This window comes from Mixophyes fleayi, chromosome 2 (assembly GCF_038048845.1).
Source record: "Mixophyes fleayi isolate aMixFle1 chromosome 2, aMixFle1.hap1, whole genome shotgun sequence".
Classification (NCBI taxonomy): Eukaryota; Metazoa; Chordata; class Amphibia; order Anura; family Limnodynastidae; genus Mixophyes; species Mixophyes fleayi.
Window position 1 is genome coordinate 42,522,178 of NC_134403.1, and position 24,514 is coordinate 42,546,691.

At 41.5% G+C, this 24,514-nt stretch overlaps 2 protein-coding genes across 4 annotated transcripts in view; one reads left to right on the forward strand and one right to left on the reverse strand.

Moving 5' to 3' along the window:
* The window catches only part of LATS2 (large tumor suppressor kinase 2), a 276,737-nt gene that overhangs the window by 228,820 nt on the left and 23,403 nt on the right, over positions 1-24,514 (forward strand). The window lies entirely within an intron of this gene.
* IFT88 (intraflagellar transport 88) overlaps positions 1-24,514 on the reverse strand; it is a 61,040-nt gene that overhangs the window by 4,217 nt on the left and 32,309 nt on the right. For 2 of the 3 annotated variants that reach the window (XM_075198851.1, XM_075198853.1), the window contains 10 exons: positions 23,119-23,218; positions 19,885-19,971; positions 17,239-17,425; positions 16,705-16,813; positions 14,192-14,342; positions 10,263-10,378; positions 8,838-8,890; positions 4,920-4,985; positions 4,058-4,164; positions 2,800-2,869 (listed from right to left, as the gene is read on the reverse strand). In XM_075198851.1, coding sequence (XP_075054952.1) covers positions 2,800-2,869; positions 4,058-4,164; positions 4,920-4,985; positions 8,838-8,890; positions 10,263-10,378; positions 14,192-14,342; positions 16,705-16,813; positions 17,239-17,425; positions 19,885-19,971; positions 23,119-23,218 — 1,046 coding nt within the window. Of the gene's footprint in view, positions 1-2,799; positions 2,870-4,057; positions 4,165-4,919; positions 4,986-8,831; positions 8,891-10,262; positions 10,379-14,191; positions 14,343-16,704; positions 16,814-17,238; positions 17,426-19,884; positions 19,972-23,118; positions 23,219-24,514 lie in introns of all 3 variants that reach the window. The other variant, XM_075198852.1, reaches the window with a different exon arrangement.

The following is a 24,514-nucleotide window of genomic DNA, read 5'->3' on the forward strand; positions in this document are numbered from 1 at the left end:
TAATAAAACATTTCCTGCATATAAAACTTGCTTTTCAGCAGTTGGGTGTGATCTCAATATCCAAAGAGGGACTGGGAATCCTGCCCTGAAATGCTACGTGCGTTAACCTGAATGCCTCTTGTGTTCATTAGTAAACTCTCCAGGCAGCTCACATAAATCTCCTGTCATAAATAGGTGGAATTTGGTGTTACATAAAGTTAACCCCTTAACAACAATTATGTTAATATATATTTTTCAAAGGGACAGCCATAATCCCTTCCACGTGAACCATTTGCTACATTAACGTCAAATCCTGGCGGAAGAACGTAGTACCATTCTAATTGCTGTCATTGTTTTTGTATCTGTCCCATAATCCCCTTTTCTCCTCCCATAACCAGCTGTCAGTCAGTCACATGTAATATAGTGCCAGTAAGCAAGTGAGTCATCTTTGGGGCATTTCCAGGCCAATTATGGTGAAAAATGTCAGCGGGTAAGCAAAGGGCTAGTAGGCAAAAGTGCAGAGTGCCTCTGATGATGATCCCTACTCAGGCTATTCACCCATGGCCTAGATATTTTAAACTCCCCCCTTCAAGAGATATTACACAAGAGACACGAATAAGGAGATAATAAGGCATTCAGCATATGGAATTAGAAGGGTTAGCTTTTTATATACGTGGAATATTTAGCATCTTTTTGTTACAGTTTATATTATAATTTTTATAAATGTCCCTGTAGTATAGTTTACATGTATGTAAATTGTCTCCAATGCAGCCACGCAGCAAGTATATTTATTACCTTACATCATTCAGTCCCCTCCAGTAACTGCAGGCCCCTCTCTCCATAGAGATTTGTATCCACTAAGCTGGAGGGAGCAAGTATCAAGTATAACAAACACCTTCTACAACAGACATCTGGAAAGGCTTATCTGTACTTCAGCAGTAACACATATAATGTGACCTCTCCAACAGTGGAACTGCAAATGTCCATTTACTATCTCTAAGAGATTTGGTGCATTATACATGTGTACAGGCCATGTGTTGTTAGAATGTCATGTTTCACATAATGTAATTGTACAAACGAATCATCTTAAAATTATTTTTTAGAAGCTTGGCAACTGTTGTATTAAGCAGAAAATGGTAGGTTTTATGTCAATATCGCATATCTGCTGCCTAGAGTCTAAACTGACTTCCACACTTATATATAGAGTTTATATATTATAGACCAACGTTTTTGCATATATATAATCCTGACTCCTGTAAGTACATGATGGCTTTACATGTACTTAATAGGACCACTAAACTGATCATAAAATTTTGATCCTAAAAGATTCACCATAAACAGGCTAACGTCCTAACGAGAGTCAGAAGATGTGCACACACTAACAGTAACACAAATTTAGGGGTATATTTACTAAACTGCGGGTTTGAAAAAGTGTAGATGTTACCTATAGCAACCAATCAGATTTTAGTTATCATTTGTTTAGTACATTCTACAAAATGACAGCTAGAATATGATTGGTTGCTATAGGGAACATCTTCACTTTTTCAAAATCCGCAGTTTAGTAAATTTACCTCTTAATGTCTGAAAATAAGGTGTAAATCAGGCCTGTCCAACCTGCGGCCCTCCAGATGTTGTGAAACTACAAGTCCCAGCATGCCCTTCCAGCTATCAACAGGTAGTCTACTGGCAAAGCATGCTGGGGCTTGTAGTTTCACAACACCTGGAGGGCCGCAGGTTGGACAGGCCTGGTGTAAATAATCATAATGAACTTCCCATTTCATTTGAATGGAACGTTCACAGGGGAGGGGCATTGACACCCATTTGGCTTATTACAGGCCAAGCAGGAAGAGGACAGTGAACTGCAGCATGGGACCACTGCGCCCATCGAGGACTATATGGGGGAGATACAATTCAGAGTGATGCCGGCTATTACGATAAGGAGTTTCCGCTCAGTTTTCTGTGCATTTCTGTGGAGCGTGAGAAATAATGAGATTTTTGCCTGAACAGCGCATCAATGTGTCTCCGTGGACTGTTCTGGAGTCACATCGCGCTGAAATCAATCTCCGCCAATGAGAGCTTTTTATACAGTTAGGCCACTCTCATTCCAGTATAAAAATCTTTATTATACGAAATTATTTATTGCAATAGGCTGAAATAACAGGTGGCCCCCCAGCTGTTGTAGAACTAGTTGCAGCATGCCCTGACATGGGCTGGGAGGCTGCACTAAGTTTCTACATGTTTACACCACTACTCCAGAGGTTATTTATAAGAATTTATACATGTACATGGGCAGCATGGTGGAGTAGTGGTTAGCACTTCTGACTCATAGCACTGGGGTCATGAGTTTGATTCCCTACCATGGCCTTATCTGTGTGGAGTTTGTATGTTCTCCCCCGTGTTTGCGTGGGTTTTCTCCGGGTGCTCTGGTTTCTTCCCACATTCCAATAACATACTAGTAGGTGAATTGGCCGCTATCAAATTGACCCCTAGTCTCTCTCGGTTTGTGTATGTTAGGGAATGTAGACCGTAAGCTCCAATGGGGCAGGGACTGATGTGAGTGAGTGCTCTGTACAGCGCTGCGGAATTAGTGTCGCTATAAAAACAGCTAATGATGATGATATAATGTACTATATACAAATACTGATTGTTATCCTACAGGGCCAATCTTGCTAATCACACTTCCATACTGGCTCTCACAAATACTCCTGCACTGGATTTACCAAAACATCCCAATATACCAATCATTAGTAATATACACCAAACTTCTTCCACACAAGTTGTGTTATAATATATATATACAGATATAATGCAGGGACTTACCACTGCTTGCACTGCCCTCTCTGCCATCCCTTCGACTGCGGGCGCTGCCATCTCTGCCAGATCTTACACGCTGCCAAGGGAATAGGGAACTGTATTAGGTGCACATATTGTTATATCACACAGAAGCAATCTGCTAACGTCTATCCCTGTAATTAGATACGGATGTATTATTTGGGCATGGCTACACTATAGAAGCTCAGCAATAAAATATAATCTTCATCCTGGGCATTTTCTGTTCTAAATCACATAATAAATACTGGAAATATAGATTTGTCTGAAAATCATGACATATGTTTGGCAGAACAACGCAGTCTGGAAGAGAAGATATTTGTGCTGGAAGCATCTGTCTAAATCCTAATATGAAAACAACTGGTAGAAATATGATGGGAATTTAATACGGAAACACATTCCAAACAGAAAATCTTGGCTTAAATGAGTTGCCCTGTATTCCTTCTTCAATAACAGCGCTACAGATATATATATATATATATATATATATATATATATATATATATATATATATATATATATTGCAGCAGGTTTTCCCCAACATAAATTGAACAACAATTGCTAATCTGCATATAGTACTATACAACACAACCGTACAAGTCTCCGATGTGTGCCAATACCGAAGTAACACTAACCAGGGCACTGTAGAACATACACATTCTAACAATTATTGTTGTCCTTTGTTTTTGTTTTATTGTGTAGTTTTACAGTAAGAACCTTCTTAAAGGGATTTTCTCCATCCAGGTGTCAAATTCATACCCACCCTCCTACATTTTTTCTAATTATGTCAATGCAGCTTCAGACTTATAACTTACTGTTGTAGCATCCCATGATGTTGTGTTTTTTCCTGCGATAGCAGATAAATCTACGCAGTGGGCACAGCATGGCCGTGGTGTCCCAGGGCAATGAAGGACGTGGGCAGTACGGTATGTAGTGCAGACACTTTTATTGTTGTTATTTGTGGACGGACAGCCAGAGGGCCCCTCTCGGCACTGCTGGATTCCAACCGACACTATGGTCTCAAGTGATGGTGAGCCCAGCACCAAATCAACTAATGATTGTACCTGGTACCTGCCAACCGTCCCTAACTTCTGCGCACAGTCCCAGTATTAAAGATTTGTCCATGGAAACTATGGAGCCATGAAATGTCTCCGGTGTTCAGTACTGACCATCCGCACAGCACAATTACGGTTATCTTACCAGATGAAATGCCGTAATAGCATATGACAGTGGAAACAAGAACGTTTACCTGTTCCTTTAATTCTTTCATCTTCTCGACCTTCTTCAGTTTTGTTTCATATTCTTGAACTTCCTTCAGGCCAATATCTGTGCAGAGTCGGACCAGGAAGTGTAAACCTGAGCACGGATAATGGAGAAGAGCAGCACAAACATTGATAGGACGACTATCATAGAAGTAATAACTCAAAACAATTGTTTTATTGAAACTAATAAATATGATATTTAAAGGCTCGTTTATATTTGGATGACGCCTTCACAAACAAACATGCCCCTCTGTAGGGCGCATGGGTGTGATCCTGTGCCAGGAGCCCCCCATATTACCTGAAGCCCATTATCCCCAAGTGCATTACACACCATAGAGCTCTTCTGTAGGCTATGGAAGGAGTCAGTCTACCAGCACTGAAAGCCCATGTGCCAGCCAGCGCTTGGCTTCCGGTAATGGCGGTTGTGGGGGGGGGGGGGGGGTGACTCCACCCAATTTGCTGTAAAGGGGTCAGGATCTTTTTTTGTTCAGAGTTTATTCTTTAATATAACATATGGACAGCATATAAATCACAATTTGCTATAAGCTCTTGCTCAGCCCGCACATCCATACCTTAACAGTCATGGTGAGATAGGGGTGTCAGATTTTGTAACAGATATGGCAGCAGCTACAATATCTCCGACACCTGCAGCAATCTCATCGGGATACTAAGGACAGCTATATGGTGTGTGCAAAGCTCGATATACAGTGGCTGCACTGTGCTCTTTAGTTTATTATTCGCCACCAAATTAAAATGTGTTAGTTATTATATTTATTTTATTAGTAATATACACACACACACACACACACACATACATACATACATAGAAAGTAAAACACAATTCCTTACATTCAACATTATCTGGGAACCTCCGGTGAATGTCCTTATATTTATCAAGAGATTTCTGATAGTTGCCTGAAAAATATAAAGCAAAAATATTTAATAAAAATAAGCTGACAAAAATGAAGTGATTATGGAAAGGAAACAACGTAGAAGATGCACATCTTCTCACTTACCGGTAACAAAATAATAATACAAATCGAGAAGTATTAGGGAGTCAGAGTGGAACTACACCCATATACGGAACACACTCATTTAATTTTGTTTATATCTTTTTAATTAAATTTCAGTCATATTATTGATTAAAATGACACATTTAAAATTATCCATATATAACATCATTTCATACATGTGACTATGATAGATGGGTGTTCTCATAAAGCGTAATAATAAAAATGGTTTTATTTTGGCTCCGCACCCGTGGGGTAATGCCATGATTGTGTTATTGTGCCATATGGGGAGGGGGGGGGGGGGAGTTTGGTATGTTTTGCTATGCAGGTAAGTGAAAGGTATTGTCATTGTTACAAGGGGCTGACTGCTGTGTCCATCAATAAAGTTAACGTGTATAGGAAAATACGTTACCCCATTGACCACACCTTTATCTCAAATACCTTCCCATGAGCTCTTGAACATTTGACATATATACTAGTGAATGTGTATATGTGTGTACATAGATATTACAAAATTTCAGCACACCTGTTTTAAACCAAAATCCTCATTTTACCCAAGTCATCTCAAAGGCCCCTACATAGGAACCTTTCTGGGGATGGTAGAGGAGGAAATAGATTAACTGGACATAAGCAGAACAAACATAAAAATACCTAATCTTAGCAGAGAGGAAAAAGAAGCCCTCCAAGAGCTAAGTAGTAACAAGAACATAATTATCAAACCCGCTGATAAAGGGGAAGGGGGGAGGGGGCATAGTAATTATGGGAAAAGATGACGTTTAGGTTACTTAAAGAAGACGCAACATACAAAAGAGGACCCCACAAAAAGATATAACAAAAGTCTCCTAGGTTTACTGGAGAAAGGCAGAGAGTGTGGTGTTCTGACCGAAAAGGAACATGAGTACCTCTACATAACATATCCAAAATGACCAGTAGTTTATTTCCTACCGAGATCTCCCATGGCTGCTAGTGCTTGGGAAAGATTTGCCTTTAAAAGCTGTGTGCAGGTAAGCCTTAAACCCAGATAAAATAGCATAGCATGTGACCATGTTAGGACTGACCAGAATGGGAGGACTTTGGCGTGAGTTGGTCAGCTTAACATATATTGCAATATGTGGAACTAACATTCCCTCTTTTTAATATAGAAAAGTAGTTAGTAAAACATTAATTATGTGATTGGAGAGTGCAGATCATCCCTCTTTTTTGTCTATACAATGTGACAACCCCCTCTTGCATTACAGTCTGTACATGGAGAGTGCAGAGGATCTATATCTTTTTTTGTTTAAATATATATATATATTACACACACCTTTTACATAGGGCAACTGGGATTTTAGGTGGTCTTTTAAGCCACCATGTTACGTTAGTTTTTTGCCTGTAATGGGATGGTGTCAAGTCTGTTTTTATGTTCAACCCCACAGAAGCACACAGGTTTAAAATAAGATTAAACGTGCCAGTAAATTCATAAGCACCATGTGGCACAAGCTATAAGCGCAAGGACCTGAATGGGTTACTTTATTAGTAGAATATGACGTATGCTGTGAATAATGGAGAAAACTACAGGATTGGTTTCCTTCCAAGACCACATCTGGTGAGCACCATGATGCCATAACGTTTCTCTAACTAGATTTCTATAGTGATTATACATTGTAACCACTAATACACACATCTTAAATATAAACACATTCTTTTTTTTAATTGGCATTTGTTAAAGTAAGTGTTTTTACAGGTGTTCCTCTGTCCTATATACAATATAAGTATTATACACAAAATACAGGTAATTACACTCCCTTACATTCTAAAAAAGGACACGTAGCTCAAAATGAAAGATTTAACAATTAATAGAATGTCTATAAAAACCTATCCCCCCTCCCCTGGTACCTGGTTGTTTTTGCTTACCTTTATCTGCACAGGTAGCATCAGGTGAAGATTGAAGGAGAAAGAAGAGAGAGAATTAGAGAGAGAGAGCGAGAGAGGGCGAGAGAGAGAGGGCGAGAGAGAGAGGGCGAGAGAGAGAGGGCGAGAGAGAGAGGGCGAGAGAGAGAGAGAGGGCGAGAGGGAGAGAGAGGGAGAGAGAGGGAGAGAGAGGGAGAGAGAGGGAGAGAGAGGGAGAGAGAGGGAGAGAGAGAAGAGGGTGAGGAGAGAGGGACGTAGGGGGAGGAGAGACAGACGTAGGGGGAGGAGAGACAGAGACGTAGGGGGAGGAGAGACAGAGACGTAGGGGGAGGAGAGACAGAGACGTAGGGGGAGGAGAGACAGAGACGTAGGGGGAGGAGAGACAGAGACGTAGGGGGGGGGGAGAGACAGAGAAGGGGGAGAGGGAGAGAAGGAGAGACGGGGGGGAGGGAGACAGGAGAGAGAGAGACTGGAGGGGGGAGAGAGACAGAGACAGGGGGGGGCAGAGGTCTAGAGATGCAGAGACGGGGGGATGGAGAGAGACAAAGACGGGGGGATGGAGAGAGACAAAGACAGGGGGGGCAGAGAAGGGGGGGAGAAGAGTGGGGGGGAGAGAGAGAGAGAAAAGAGTGTGGGGGGAGAGAGAGAGAAAAGAGTGTGGGGGGAGAGAGAGAAAAGAGTGTGGGGGGAGAGAGAGAGAGAAAAGAGTGTGGGGGGAGAGAGAGAGAGAAAAGAGTGTGGGGGGAGAGAGAGAGAGAAAAGAGTGTGGGGGGGAGAGAGAGAAAAGAGTGTGGGGTAGAGAGAGAGAGAAAAGAGTGGGGAGAGAGAGAGAGAAAAGAATGGGGAGAGAGAAGAGGGGAGAGAGAGAGAGAAAAGAATGGGGAGAGAGAGAGAGAGAGAGAGAGAAGGGGAGAGAGAAAGAGAAGAGGGGAGAGAGAGACAGAGAGAGAGAGAGAGAGAGAGAGACAGAGAGAGAGAGAGAGAGAGAGAGAGAGAGAGAGAGAAGAGGGGGGAAAGAGAGAGAGAAGGGGGGGGGAGAGAGAGAGAGACGAGGGGGGAAAGAGAGAGAGAAGGGGGGGGAGAGAGAGAGAGACGAGGGGAGGAGTGGGAGAGACAAAGAAAGAGGGGAGGTGTGGAGAGAGAGAAAGGGTAACGGGATGGAGAGGTGCTCTAATTATTAAACAAGGGGTGCTACTGACTTAATGTTGGGGCTTTTTGTGGGGTGGGTGGCAACTAGAGTGCTAATGCATTGCCCCGGCTATCCAGGATGCGATCAGTACCTATCTCTTTCCCAAGCCGGGCCACAACATTCCATAATCCAGCAACTGAGCTCAAGACATCAGCAGAAGGTTATTTAAAGCCCCAAGAACAGATACTGCGGCAGACTGCTCTGATTCTGGTGGGACAGTCCTGATTTTGAGGATAAGTGGAGGGACACTATTGGGCTTTTTAACATTTGGAGTGATCATGAAATGACAACGAGTGAAGTGTGATGTTGGAGGATATAATGTATATGACAAGGACCTTTAAATAACATGCTGACTTTGTATTTACATATGCTGGGCAGCTGAGAGCAGGTTATTAGTCTTTATCATCAGATAATTCATTTTTGGTAAAAAAACAAAACAAAAACAAAGCAAAAATCCCCTAAAACACAGCTTAATTTGCACATGTGACCAGTATTATTAGGAGCTATGTTACATAAGGCAACTTCTATTTTAGGTTTTGTGGCTTCAAAATACCCATGCATCATGCACCTATGCATACTGTGAAATAAACACTCTGGTAAATATAATATGATTTTATCATTAGTAAACAAACGCACAATAAAGACAACAAGCAAATTAAATGACAGAACACTCACCGCTTCTTCTGTAACAGCTCGCCACCATCAGCTGCCATTTAACTTGATTCGGCCTACACAAACAAAAGTATAGAACTTTATAACCATATAAAAAAGAGAATCCTTTGACAAGTACAAAACAACTGGTCCCTTTAGTATGACATTTATTTACGTATAATTGACCCTACAGATTATTTAATGTACTGTGCCAGAGAAGCAGCTAGACCCTATAATACTTATGGTGTCAAACTTATTTGATCTGGACGCATTTATTGATCGTCAGTCAATTCTTAGCTACTTAATTAAAATATATTAATGTAATATTGTCAGGTCATATTTAACTATGTTCTCACTCTTTCTGCCTTCAAAACATTGGGTATAAACAAAATCTAAACACCCATATATAATACTGGACACCAGTCCTGGGGGTAAATTTATCAAGCTGCGGGTTTGAAAAAGTGGAGATGTTGCCTATAGCAACCAATCAGATTCTAGTGATTTATTTAGTACATTCTACAAAATGACAGCTATAGTCTGATTGGTTGCTATAGGCAACATCTCAACTTTTGAAACCCCCAGCTTGATAAATTTACCCCCTGATGTCCTACAGCGGTGATGGGCAAAATGCAGCCCTCCGAACCTTCACCTGCGGCCCCCAGCTCCGTCCTGCTCTACTGTCAGATGTGTTTGTTACAGCTTGTAACACTTGATAAAAATACCCGCTGATGTGTTATTACTGTGTCTCTTTAAATGCATTGTTGTAACTTATTAGTGAGATTTGAGGCCCTTTCGAAGATTACAGGACCGTTCCCTAAGTGTTTCAGATTGTCCATCACTGTTATTCTATTTCAGTTTCAGCACTTCAACACAACCTGCCTGTGTTTCTCCTGTGTTACTAACCTACGTAACTTGTAAATACATAACTAGACACATTCACTATTATACAGCCATATACACTATCTGCGTCCATGGGGAAATTGCGAGAACGTATCTGTATTTACACAAATCTCTCTGGTGTACTTGCAAGCACGGACTACAAACAGACCTCTGTGCACAGGTCGAGCTGTTTTGAAGTGAACATGACACATTACACTTCAAAAAAAAGGAGCTGGTTCAGTTTCATTTAACAACTTAATTCAAAAGCTCAGCAAGAAACGTTAATAAGCAGCAGTTTGTTTTTTTATCTGCAAAAATAAAAAATTAAACATTAAAGCTTGTCTACAAGAAGCTATAGTGAGTCATTGCAGAAAAAGTATGAATGATGCTTTTGTTCTGGGATTTAATGAATTCAATTAATAAAACATAAAACTTCAAAACATTCCATAGCTCTGCTCATAGCACCACAGAACAAGGGGTAAAGAAACTGCTTGTAGCATTATCCAGCAGTAATTTTATATTTACATCAACCATACATTGTATGAGGACCGTTCTCCGCTCTGTACTTACTGAATAAGAGCCGCTCTCTCAAAGTACCGAATGGCTTTTTCGCAAAACTGTGTTTCTATGTAGTAGGCTCCCAGCCATTCAATGACTTCAATGTTTGAGGGGAAATAGCGATAAGACTAACAAAATACAAGAGAAACGACATTTCAATAATAAACAATAAGCTTTTTAACTGGCAAATCTTACCCATGTAAATATTTTAGTCTGTGACTGCCAGCAAGTAGTCACATTTGAATGAGTGCAATGTATGCAAGATGTACAGGATCTCAAGGAAAGGGGCTCTGCAGATTGCTAAAAACATGTTTCCTATCGCCCTGTTTTACTGCTTGGTATATGGGACATGTAAAGATTCTCACTTGTCGAGCTTTGAAACTACGGCTGTAATGTCAAGGTTTTGTGCCAAGCTTGATGAAATACTGCTTATGTGGCTTAGTTGTTGGTACTGATGATTATATTACAGAACAAAACTAATAACACTAAAAAAGATAAGATGGTTCAGATTATTTTAAAAACATTGGAAGAATTTAGGTCTATTTAAAAGGCTAGATTTAAGAAATAGCAGATGGAATTATAGATGTCAGGACATTAAACCGATTACACCAAGAAGTGTAAAATATCTACAAGATGTGAAGGACAAAATGAGAATATGGCCTGGAGGTGTTTAAGAGAGAGGGAATGGGCCACAGAGATTAAGTGGGATGGAGGAGATGTAATGGGCAGGGAGATGAGGTGGGATGGAGGAGAGGTAATGACAGGGAGATGAGGTGGGATGGAGGAGAGGTAATGACAGGGAGATGAGGTGGGATGGAGGAGAGGTAATGACAGGGAGATGAGGTGGGATGGAGGAGAGGTAATGGACAGGGAGATGAGGTGGGATGGAGGAGACTTAATGGACAGGGAAATGAGGTGGGATGGAGGAGGCGTAATGGACAGGGAGATGAGGTGGGGTGGAGGAGACGTAATGGACAGGGAAATGAGGTGGGATGGAGGAGAGGTAATGGACAGGGAAATGAGGTGGGATGGAGGAGGCGTAATGGACAGGGAGATGAGGTGGGATGGAGGAGACGTAATGGACAGGGAGATGAGGTGGGATGGAGGAGACTTAATGGGCAGGGAAATGAGGTGGGATGGAGGAGACGTAATGGGCAGGGAGATGAGGTGTAATGGGCAGGGAGATAAGGTGGAATGGAGGAGAGTTAATGACCGGGAGATGAGGTGGGATGGAGGAGATGTAATGGACAGGGAGAAGAGGTGGGATGGAGGAGATGTAATGGACAGGGAGAAGAGGTGGGATGGAGGAGATGTAATGGACAGGGAGATGAGGTGGGATGGAGGAGATGTAATGGACAGGGAGATGAGGTGGGATGGAGGAGATGTAATGGACAGGGAGATGAGGTGGAATGGAGGAGATGTAATGGGCAGGGAGATGAGGTTGGATGGAGGAGATGTAATGGGCAGGGAGATGAGGTTGGATGGAGGAGATGTAATGGGCAGGGAAATGAGGTGGGATGGAGAAGATGTAATGGGCAGGGAGATAAGGTGGAATGGAGGAGAGTTAATGACCGGGAGATGAGGTGGGATGGAGGAGATGTAATGGACAGGGAGATGAGGTGGGATGGAGGAGATGTAATGGACAGGGAGATGAGGTGTAATGGGCAAGGAGATAAGGTGGAATGGAGAAGAGTTAATGACCGGGAGATGAGGTGGGATGGAGGAGAGGTAATGGGCAGGGAGATGAGGTGGGATGGAGGAGATGTAATGGACAGGGAGATGAGGTGGGATGGAGGAGATGTAATGGACAGGGAGATGAGGTGGGATGGAGGAGATGTAATGGACAGGGAGATGAGGTGGGATGGAGGAGATGTAATGGACAGGGAGATGAGGTGGGATGGAGGAGATGTAATGGACAGGGAGATGAGGTGGAATGGAGGAGATGTAATGGGCAGGGAGATGAGGTTGGATGGAGGAGATGTAATGGGCAGGGAAATGAGGTGGGATGGAGAAGATGTAATGGGCAGGGAAATGAGGTGGGATGGAGAAGAGGTAATGGGCAGGGAGAAGAGGTGGGATGGAGGAGATGTAATGGACAGGGAGAAGAGGTGGGATGGAGGAGATGTAATGGACAGGGAGAAGAGGTGGGATGGAGGAGATGTAATGGACAGGGAGAAGAGGTGGGATGGAGGAGATGTAATGGGCAGGGAGAAGAGGTGGGATGGAGGAGATGTAATGGACAGGGAGAAGAGGTGGGATGGAGGAGATGTAATGGACAGGGAGAAGAGGTGGAATGGAGGAGAGTTAATGACCGGGAGATGAGGTGGGATGGAGGAGATGTAATGGACAGGGAGATGAGGTGGGATGGAGGAGATGTAATGGACAGGGAGATGAGGTGTAATGGGCAAGGAGATAAGGTGGAATGGAGAAGAGTTAATGACCGGGAGATGAGGTGGGATGGAGGAGAGGTAATGGGCAGGGAGATGAGGTGGGATGGAGGAGATGTAATGGACAGGGAGATGAGGTGGGATGGAGGAGATGTAATGGACAGGGAGATGAGGTGGGATGGAGGAGATGTAATGGACAGGGAGATGAGGTGGGATGGAGGAGATGTAATGGACAGGGAGATGAGGTGGGATGGAGGAGATGTAATGGACAGGGAGATGAGGTGGGATGGAGGAGATGTAATGGACAGGGAGATGAGGTGGAATGGAGGAGATGTAATGGGCAGGGAGATGAGGTTGGATGGAGGAGATGTAATGGGCAGGGAAATGAGGTGGGATGGAGAAGATGTAATGGGCAGGGAAATGAGGTGGGATGGAGAAGAGGTAATGGGCAGGGAGAAGAGGTGGGATGGAGGAGATGTAATGGACAGGGAGAAGAGGTGGGATGGAGGAGATGTAATGGACAGGGAGAAGAGGTGGGATGGAGGAGATGTAATGGGCAGGGAGAAGAGGTGGGATGGAGGAGATGTAATGGACAGGGAGAAGAGGTGGGATGAAGGAGATGTAATGGACAGGGAGAAGAGGTGGGATGGAGGAGATATAATGGACAGGGAGAAGAGGTGGGATGGAGGAGATGTAATGGACAGGGAGAAGAGGTGGGATGGAGGAGATGTAATGGACAGGGAGATGAGGTGGGATGGAGGAGATGTAATGGGCAGGGAGATGAGGTGGGATTGAGGAGATGTAATGGACAGGTAGATGAGGTGGGATGGAAGAGAGAAGGATTAGGAAGTGAGATGCAGTGGGAGGAAAGAGGGAACATACAGGCAGATGAGCTGGGATAGAGGAGAGTGCGCCCAATTACTTGTGTTATGAATATATATAGTTATTGTTTGATACAATTAACTCACACAAATAACTTTAAGCTGGATGCTTGTCCCCTTATAGTAGAATAGAATATTACTCTTAACTTAAGCTTAACCGCTAAAAGCTCAGTGTGATATCTTCTGTACTGTCACTTGTCTTATTCTGAAATATACACTTCTCTAGAACAATGCAGAGGCCTTGAGGCATACACTGCTTTATCATATATGTTAAATGATACAGTACATACAAAGGTATTTCAATATAAAATACATTGTTTAGACCCTGTTGCCTTTCTCTGAATGTTCTCTAATTTGATACTGACTATACAAAGAGAGGCCTGGGTTTTACCTAACTAGAGATGCATATAATCACTAATCACTACTACATGCACTGTCCTAAACACCCCATACCCAATTGACTAACATTATAGTGCAGTTACAACAAATTACTCCAGAACATCATCCTTTTATATATCTCTAATAATCTATTGCAGGTATTAGTACCATCTGCAGAAACGCAAACCTCACCATCCCAACAATTTATTCTCTAATTAATACACTGAGGTGAGGGGCATAATACACTCCATTGGTTGCCTTCCCTTCTTGCAGCAATAGTAAATATAACAAATACCTCATTGTAGTACTGGAATGCTTGTGACTTGTCACCCTCTGTATCGTACAACTCTCCGAGTTTAGCAAGTGCATGTGAATCAGTAGGAACGATGCTTATAAGCTGCATGAGCCATTCGATTGCTTGATTAGGGTCCTCAAGCATTTCATGTCTAATTACCTTTGGTTAAGGAAAAGTAGAATATGAGCAGATAATATAAAAAAATAGAGATTTGGCCTTGATATTAGCCCAAGGACCAGCACACGTGTAACAGCCTAAAGTGGCTTCTAGGTCGAGCTGTTAGGCTGCAATATGCTCATTCTTGTGTTGGCTCTTTTGCAGTCAAAGTGAATCTTGTTACTCCAGGGCAGTATCATCCGGGCAGCTGAGGAACGCTCTGTTGCCCCATTGACATTTCTTTGATAAACTATTTTTTTCCCCCATGATAAAATCATTACCCTTCTCATTATATGCAAAGTGAATTGAACATAGACCCCCAAGTCAGTAAACAAGCCGCTCATTAAGCCAGGCACATACCACATGAACTTCATCTCTTCTCTTAACTCTGCTCAGAAAAGGAAATGCCATGCAATCGTTTCTTTTATCTATATATATATTCCCCTAATTAATTATAAGACGACTCACCAACTATAATAAGTAGTAATATTTCTGCTGTCTAAATGGTGGAAATAAAGCACTTACTAGAGCCATTTACAATAATATATCGTGTGGATAGTTCACATTCCCTCCCTATCCCTGGACTTAGTTCCTAAAACAAACCTTGGCAGGGAGCCAGGACAGTTGATATCTCAGTTAACCCTTAGTGCTGCAAGGAGGTGAGTATGAAATACTGTGTCTCCGCCATCCAGGAGAAACAGCACATATCTTGTTATCTGGAAGCTAGCTATTAACATAGGTGGAGTAACCCACAGCAACCAATGAAACATATTACTGTACCTTGACCAGACTCTCTAATATGACCCCTTCCACACGCTACAAAATGTTCTGCACCCGAGCATCCCACTTCATTTATCGCAGTGAGCTGGGCTGAATTAATCAAATAAAACAGGGTTTTTATTTAACAATTAATGAATTCAGCACAGGTAATTACAGAACAGGTAAATAGTGAATGAAGAGCATTTTGTGCCAGGAGAAGAGTGTTTTATGCCGGGTAGAAGTGGTCACGTTGGATGGTCTGTCTTGAATATAAACATAAAAACAACCTAGTTAGTAACAGATACCTAATTTCAGGTAAAAACTCTGCTCTGGAGATGGCTGTTTACTATATTATTTTCTGGATAAGTGGCAGTGCTCACATGATGGGTATAAGCAAAATGAGAAGCAGCCATTCCGAGCAGCACTGAAGCAGAGGTGTCCTGCATAAAACCAGTGAGGTTATCTCAGGTGTGGAATTAGTTAAGAAGTGACCACTCTGGGAAACCATCACTGCAAGTCGGAGGGGCGGCAGAAGAGGTGCCGCAAGCAGCGGCTGAGCGCGCTCCAGTGTTTAGCGGTGTCCTTCCCAAGAACACCGCTATAAGTATCATAGGTGCAATTAGACAAAAATCAAATAAGTGAGATTTTCTTGCTGCCATAAGCAGCACATTACGCAGCGCCTAACTCCATGGCCACTTAAGATAAAAATGGAGTAACCACTGGTAGAGGGGTATAGACTGGGAGGAGCTTCAGTTTCAAACAGTTTTCAAGGATTTAAACACTACTCCAACATGCGCCCGCTATACCCAAGGTAGCAGTGTCCCCCAAAGTGGAAAGAAAAAGTAATATTAGTTTTGCTTATGATCTCGGCAGAAACAGGAGCACCCGACCACTGCCGACACCTGTAGCCGGTGTTACTCCTAGAGTAAGAGCCTGGAGAAGTGAAAGCAGATATCTCAGTGAGTTGGGTAAGCTTTACCTATAACCAGTATTCAGACATGGAGAAGCCCTACAAAGAAAATCCGAAATTATGAAAAACTGATTGGAAAATAAACAGACTTACCTTCAACCTGACGCTGGACATCTCCTATGAAAGCACCATGCTGACAGCAAGTGATTCCGACTGAACAAGTGTTCGGCACTGCAGGCTGACGTCATTGCGATGTCTGTTAATAGAAATTTAAAGCGCCATTGTCGGGTTAAGTGTTTAAATACTTAACCTTGGGGGTCCCCACATTGCCGCTTTAAATTTCTATTGACAGACGTCGCAATGACGTCAGCCTGCAGTGCCAAACACTTGTTCAGTCGGAATCACTTGCTGTCAGCATGGTGCTTTCCTAGGAGATGTCCAGCGTCAGGTTGAAGGTAAGTCTGTTTATTTTCCAATCGCTTTTTCATAATTTCGGATTTTCTTTGTAGGGCTTCTCCATGTCGGAATAGTGGTAATCATAGAAACGATTACCACCGATCTCAGCTGGGTGCAGGCGCTTGCAGAGATGCTCCGAGAGTCCTGCTACTGTGATGAAGCCGTCTCTTTAGCACACACTAGAACATGCTCTGTCACAAAAGATCATCAGGTTTTCTTGTATGAAGGATACACGTTTGCTATCTGACTGAGAACCTGTGCGCTGTTCCTGAGGATTGCATGGAGTTTAAGGAAGCAATCCAGAGCCTCCTCCAGGCGATTTAATTTCTTGTACGTCAAACCTGGGGAAATAAATAGAATTCATATAATCCATTCAGATCTTGCCATCAGCTCAAATGCAGTATCCTCTATAAATGCTGTGTTTACTCAGGGCTCACATGATTCTAGCTCAGAGGAAGGCAAGCTGCAGCTGTCAAACAGTTAGGGAACTACAAGTCCCAGCATATCTGCCATGGGACTAGGGGATGACTACCAGGAAGTGGGGAAAGTCTGACAGTACTAATGGTGGCATTACAACATTGCATGGACTTCCACTTTAGGCCACACTGATTACCAAACAGTCTATGCAATAAATAATACATAAAGTGGTTGACAGGATATGCTGGGAGTTGTAGTTTCAACAACAGTCGGACAGCTGCATGTTGCTAAACCTGTTCTAGCACATAGACGCCAGACCGGATCGTAAGCCGAGACCAAGTCTCCTCACCAATGTTATACAGCGCCTCTGTGCAGGATGAATCGTTCCTCAAAGCTTCTTTATAATATTCAGCCGCTTTGTCATAGTCTCCGTTTGTGAAAACGGCATTGCCTTTATTGGTTAGAGCCGACGGATTGTAGCGATCAGAGGACACTGCTAAATCCGCATACAAGTCTGCCTGGGAGTGCTCGTTTTCCTGCAGGAAAGGAAGGTAAAACAACGGCTAGCGGGATGAAAAAGACATTTTATAACATTTCAGTCAGCAACAATAAACCATGATGCAGACAGAAGAAATATGATCTGATAGCTCACAACGCGTTATAATGTCCAGTAAATACTCTACTAGTAATCAAATAGAAAATGTCATATGAAGACATTGGAGAACGGTTTCCACTGACCCCACACTACCACATTCTACCCCCCCCCCCGCCCATTTCTCAGCTAGAGGGCAGATAGTTGAGAGTTAATGATTGGCACCAGCACTCTGCAACAACTGGAGTGCTTCAAATACGCTGGATGTGCAATAACCATCTGCTGCCACATTTGTACACCCACATACCAGAACACGGATTGATATTGAGCATTGCTTATCCTGTCACTCAGATCATGTTATTTTCCTCTTTAGATATTGATTACAGTAGCAAAGCTCAGGATAAATTCAAAACATGTATGGAAATTCATAGGACATTTATTAGACTGACGGCATAAAGCGACGACGTGCCACATCCTTACTGCAAGACGTACACTCCCCAGTTTATGAAGTATGATTATTAACCAGGACCCGCAACCAATCAGGCGACTGGAACCTTATGCTCCTCCTCCAAGGAGGCTTCCAGGGGCTTAAATAACAAATATGTCTATCATTTTTTCTTACATATATTGCCATAGTTTTAAGTGATTTGTTATATTACTTTCACTACATACTTTTTCAATGAATCTTTGTTTTTGTTCGAGCATTTATTTGCACATGATTTTGGATGCTTATTTCATTCTCCTTAAGATTGTATTTAACATGGCTGTATGGCCATATGCAATTATTTGTTGCTATAGTGTGTGCTTTGGCTTCTGTTGTGTAGGTTTTTATTTTTGGGTTACTATTTGAACCACTTTAGCTGATAACAGTGACAGGAATGTGTCTGTTGCGATAGCTTAATAAAATAATGTATTTTCCGTGGTACTGTGACCATACGATACTGACCAGATAACGTGGACACTGTGGCATTGTTTTTACAGCATAAACCCAGGCGCGTTCTTCATACCTTATTTTTACTTGCAATACATTTCCACTGTCCACTTGTTAAGCAGTCTCCAGTACGTCAATCACGGCCCGCATTGCCCATGGTATGACTCCTCTGAGAGGATCACATTAATAGGACTAGTGATATGTTTGTGAGTTTCTTTATTGGTATAGAAAGTGTGTACAGAGCAGCTTTCCATTCCCCTCAGTGAACCACTACTTGTATTATTTTGTGTTCTTCTGGTTGTATTGGTTACCTCAATATGTTATAATATAGTTCTGTATATGACTAAACTATATTTGTATACTTATTATTGTCACTGTTTTATTCCCTTTCGGACTTTTAAACCACCTCTAAGCATTGAAGTTATGCAATGCTGTTATACAGATAACGATGTTTAAAATCAGAGAATGTTAACATTTGGAAAGTTTGACTAGTTACTATTGTGTTAGCTTAGGGCTGTTTTTACATTATGTTGCAGTTTTTTAGTACACTTATCACTATCACTGAAAGCAGCTATATGTCTAAATTAAACAATTAAGTAGTTTTCATAACTATGCAGATGCTTCACCTTCTTTGTTAGGATTCCTCCATCAATAATATGCGCTTTTGTTGTTTTTTTTTTTTCCCCAACTGTACCTCTCAGTTTAACTAACAATGTCCTATGACTATGTAAAGAAGCTGATGAGCCACATACAAAGTAGTGTGACAATTTGGGCCTTTGGCCCTGTGAGAAATAAAACTCTGCAATGCCTTGCAAACCAGGGAATACCATGAAGCTTGTGCTACCTCCAGAGCCTGGCGTTCCACGTGGCAAGGAGAGCATCTTGCCTTAGGTGGCACATTAATAATGAAGAGGTGGTAAAGAAATGCTATGATGAGTGTATATTGTCTCCTATCACAGCAGAGACTGTCCCATAGGGCGAGGCGGTGGCCTATCAGTGGGCTGTATCATGCACTTAGCCAGAGCTTGCTGGCCCACTCCCAGAACACCAGTGTCTGCCCATCCATGCGGTGAAGGTGTTGAGCTATCAGTGTGACCTTCATAGGTTGTCTCCATTAAAAGCCCGAGGTGGGCAGCTCATAGTGGAAGGTGGAGGCTCTTGGCGTTACAGTGATCACGGACACCACTGCTAATCTCCACCCCTTCTAGATCATTATAATAACAAAATCTCACTGTAGCCGTCTACTTGCAGACCTGCACTTGATTATTAGATATTTCCTAGCCTTGTCCCCATCCATCATCCTGATAAGAAGCTGCTCAGGTAAAGCAATCTCCCATACGATGCTCAGCACGGGACACCCGGGTACCATGAGCACAGAGGCAAGTGCAGGACTTACAGAGGCTCTCTCAGCATAAACACAGGACTTTACAGGCTATAAAAACAGTACGTATTACACACACACACAGACTCACCAGGAAGAAGAGGAATGATAGGTTGGTCGCTGCAGCACTTTTTACTCTGCTGTCTTTTTTCTCAAACATTTTTAAGGTTTCTACAGCCTAAATGAAGAAATGGGTGCATAAGTTTTAAAATATAAACATGTCTCCCACACATTATTACTGCTTACAATAGGCTGCCGCAGAGTATGACAGCAGATAGAAGGATTTTACCGGATTACACTCAAATTCAAACTGCAGACTGCGTGGCTATATTTGATTTCCATTAAAACCTTATTTTGAGCATACCAGATCTGATGATTAAATTTCACTGAAAATAACCTTTAAAGTGGAACTTCCACAAATTACTTTAAAGAAAATCATATCCCCTATTCGATAATAAGAGGATCTCCAAATGAATGCTATTGTCTCCCGGAAAGAGCTGCAAACAGATTTAAGATACCTAAATAGACAATATATAAATATTAGTTTTATTTACTGCGTGTTTCAGCTGTATAATTCCTTCCAAATGTACCTTTTATATGTCTGGATGAAGTTGGTCTTTCTTTGGGGAGCTAAGAAAATTCTTGAGTATTAATACGATTGTGAACAGTCCAAGTACAGATAGAAACATTCTGTGACATCAACACTTTCTGTGACATCATCAATGTTTTGGACTTCTGACAACTTTCAGCACATTGGCTCTGAATGATCACCTGACATTAGTGTCACAGGAGCTTCAGAACATAGGACAACCCACACAGCCAATTTATGCATTAGAAATTATAACACTCAGAGAGGGATGGGCACAGTTTATTTATTATTGTTGTGCCTTATTTTGCCTCATTTATAATGTTATGATTTTTTTATTTTTTTTAAACATAATGATGGGTACACTTGTAGCTTTTCTACTGCTAACAATACATCTGTTAATCTGCTAATTAAAGATGAGCAGCTTGGATTCAGGTTAATTTGACAAATCCAAGTTTTATGTATCCGAGTTGAGCTTTCGATTGACTCAAAACTGCTGCATTGCTCAATCAGTGGATAGTAAAGGTCGGATTATCAGGAGACAGCTGTTGTCATTGGTGGCCAGAGATACGGAGGAAATCCGCCCAGCAGCAGAGGGTGTTTCAAGCTTAGAAGGAGGTTTAAGTGTTATGAGTGTATATTATTCTATAGGTCTTTATTGCAATCATTATAGTGTTTGATGGGCTGATTGTTTGTATAGTTTGCCATACCCAGGTCCTGTGTGTAAAGGTGACAATGCATCTGTTGTGTTATACAATCCTGGGGATCTCAGTGTGCGTCTCTACATAGGACTTCATTCTGCATTAATTTAGTGTTTGGGCATAATGTCATTATCCTTATATACTGTAATGACAATGACTTGGATTTTAAATAATTTTAAGTATATAATGCATACTTGACAATATTCTAGGACTCCCCTCCGGGATCCTAGTGCCTAGTGTGGGGGGTGCGGCTACGTGAATAGCCATACTGGGCCCGCCCCCTCACTTGATTCCAAGATCTCCCCTCCGTGGCATCAGTCAGCAAGGGACGGTGCCAGGCTGATGCAATTTACAATAAGTCTCATCATCAAGCCCTTCCCCACCCACTTCTATACCCCCCAACATGCAAGTTCCGGCAGTGCAACAGGGTACATAGCCACATCTCAAGGGGGGTGGTGTTCATGCCCCCTAGAAGGCTGCTTAGCGCTGTATAGCACTAAGCTGACCATTTGCTATCTCCCTCCCCCAATATACCCCTGTGGTACAAACGTGTCCCCAGGTGGGACAGAGCTCCAAATTGGGAGATATGCACAGGAGGGAGTCCGGGATAACTACTAGAAATCTGAGAGTATCCCGGACATTCTGGGAGAGTAGGCAAGTATGATATAATGCTAATTATACTAATGTAGGTACAAAAACAGCTCAAATTACATGATTTTGTGGGGATATTTATTTTAGCATATATTTCATCAAATTTTTCATTTTTATGTGAAAAACAAAACAAAACACCGGCCTGGTTTTGCAAAACCACAACACGAGGATGATTTTGGAAACAAAACCTAAACACGAGAATGGCTTGCTCATCTCTACTGCTAATCTATATGCTACTGATGAAAAGGTGCAGTACATACCACATCATACTCACAGGGTAAAGCAAATTGTAAGATAAAAGAAACACAACACTGTTATAGAAGGGAATACCACAGTACATTTCACATGATTTACAAATACACAAGTGACCTTAATATTTGTATACATTTGTTGCCCATCAGGATTGATCAAAATAATACATGTATTCACCTTTTAGTTCCATGATCTGTATAAAAGGCTAATAGGTCCTCTGTGACTGGTCATATTCTTCTAATTTACATTACAGGTATAATTTTGTGTGGTGTAGCGATTCACGACACTGTACAGCGGGGGCGGGGCTTAATAATGCAAATCACGTCATTAAGCGTGGCTGCTCTTTCGGGAGTCTCCTGGACATTACAGGAGGAGAGTAGGCCAGTATGATTATAGGGAACACAACATATTACAGTATGTTTTCAGGGCTGCTCATTAAAAAAAAGCGAAAAAAAATCTCCTTGTCCTAAGTCTAAAATAGTGGAATTTAATAGTGCTGGAAGATTTGATAGTGCTACAAAATATTATATTTGACTTTTCTAATGCACAGTACTCATATACTGTACATATGTTTATGGTAGTTAGTATTTAATTTAATTGAGGCTAATCAGTCTCTGTTCCAGTTGAACTTAAAATGTAAATTCCCTTCCACAGACAAACAAAGATTAGGGCTGATTAATCAGGAGCCAATAACCTACTAGTATGTGATCTGATGGAGGAAATAAGACAATCCACACAAAACAACACACAGATCCATGGGATTACATTTTATCTGGTATTCAAGTATAGTTTATAGTACATGTTGGGAATATAAAATAATGAAGCCTATGTGAAGCATCTCTTGGCTACGTAACAATACGATAATAGCCTTAGTGTCCCTACATTGTTCAACCCTTGTTCTCTGTAACATACAGTATGTTCCAGTTAATTCCCCTATACAGAGCATGTCACTAGGATAAAATGTATATAAGAGAGGTTTTTATCCTGTGGCTCAGGGGTTGGATGCTATGTCAATAATCTAATTCATCTATAAACAGTAAAGTAACTAAAAGAAAGCACATTATCAAAAAGTAAACAATGGACAGTGGAAAAAACATAACTTTTTTATAAATGAAAAGCTGGTAGCAGCGGGTACCTGGGAAAAGTTCTTCTGTCTCAGGTAAGTAATTGCTTTATTGATCTCCAAGTCATTTGCCAATTCCACATACGGTGAAGTTTTAACAACTTCCACACACCTACAAGTGAAACATACGTCAAATAAAATAGAACGTTAGGCTTGTACATCAAACAAAAGCAACAATTATTAGAGGAATACAGATGTCCACATCAGGGAAAATAGTAGAAATCAAGTCTGAACACACCAATGATATAACAATGTGAGCTACAACCATGAAGTTATACAGAACACATGTTGCCTAAAAGCATCACACAGAGACAGACTGACAACAAAGCATTGGAGGCAGCCATTTTGTGAGATGAACTTATATTCATGGTACTGCAGACAATGGTTCACTAGGAACTAACGGTTTCTCTGAGGTAAAGAAATGGAGAGGTGCAAAATATATCCCCAATCTCATGCTAGGTGACTGACCAGGGTTTTCATGTACAGTCCCATATATAAAACAAGTTCTTTAAAAGCAAAGTCACCAAAGCATTTTCTGATGACAGTATTCACAAAATGAAATGAATGAGGTCACTAATGACCTCACATAGAACATTTTAACCCTGTTCCATCGCTGACATCATAAAACATCCTGAACAACAGTGATAGCCATCCTGAAATAATTTAAAAAAAAAAAGCTTCAAAAGAACCGCCCATTACCCTTAATCTCAGTAAGAAGTGAAAACAATACATTTAATCAAAGAAGATGACATCTGTCTATAATAACAAATCAGCAGGCATTCTAAACAAGTATTACAAGCTGTAAAAAACACATAACAGGGCCCGGAGGGCAGCCTGGTGCCAATCACTGCAAAATTACATTGACCACAAGATGCAAATGATAAATAAAGTAATTACAAAACCTTCAGATTTGCTGAATATACTTAATAATATTATTATTATTATTATTATTATTATTATTATTATTAATTGTATTTATTGAGCTCTCTTTCCTACATTATTTGAAACTATATGGGTCACTGACAGAGAGAAGGATGCTATTTTCTCAGCCATAAAAACGGGCTGCAGGAACTCCATAGCTAATAATTATAACCCTCGCCCTTTTTACATGGATAACACTTTTGTCAAGAAGCTTATTCTGGGGAAAATCAGGGCTGTATAATAACGACGTACAGATAAACTTTTCATAAAACTGTTTTGTATCTAATCCTGGTGGTACAATTCCTGAGCATCTAATTATGCAGATTTGGGGTTTAGGAAGAAGAGTGTAATTTACCAGCATTGCTCAAAAGATGCAGATCTGCACTAAACTATAACAACCAGAAATGTAATAAATAACCATCATGGTGTGCCAGTGTAAGTACACATAGTTCAGTAAACCAGTCGCTCCAGTTATATGTATAATATC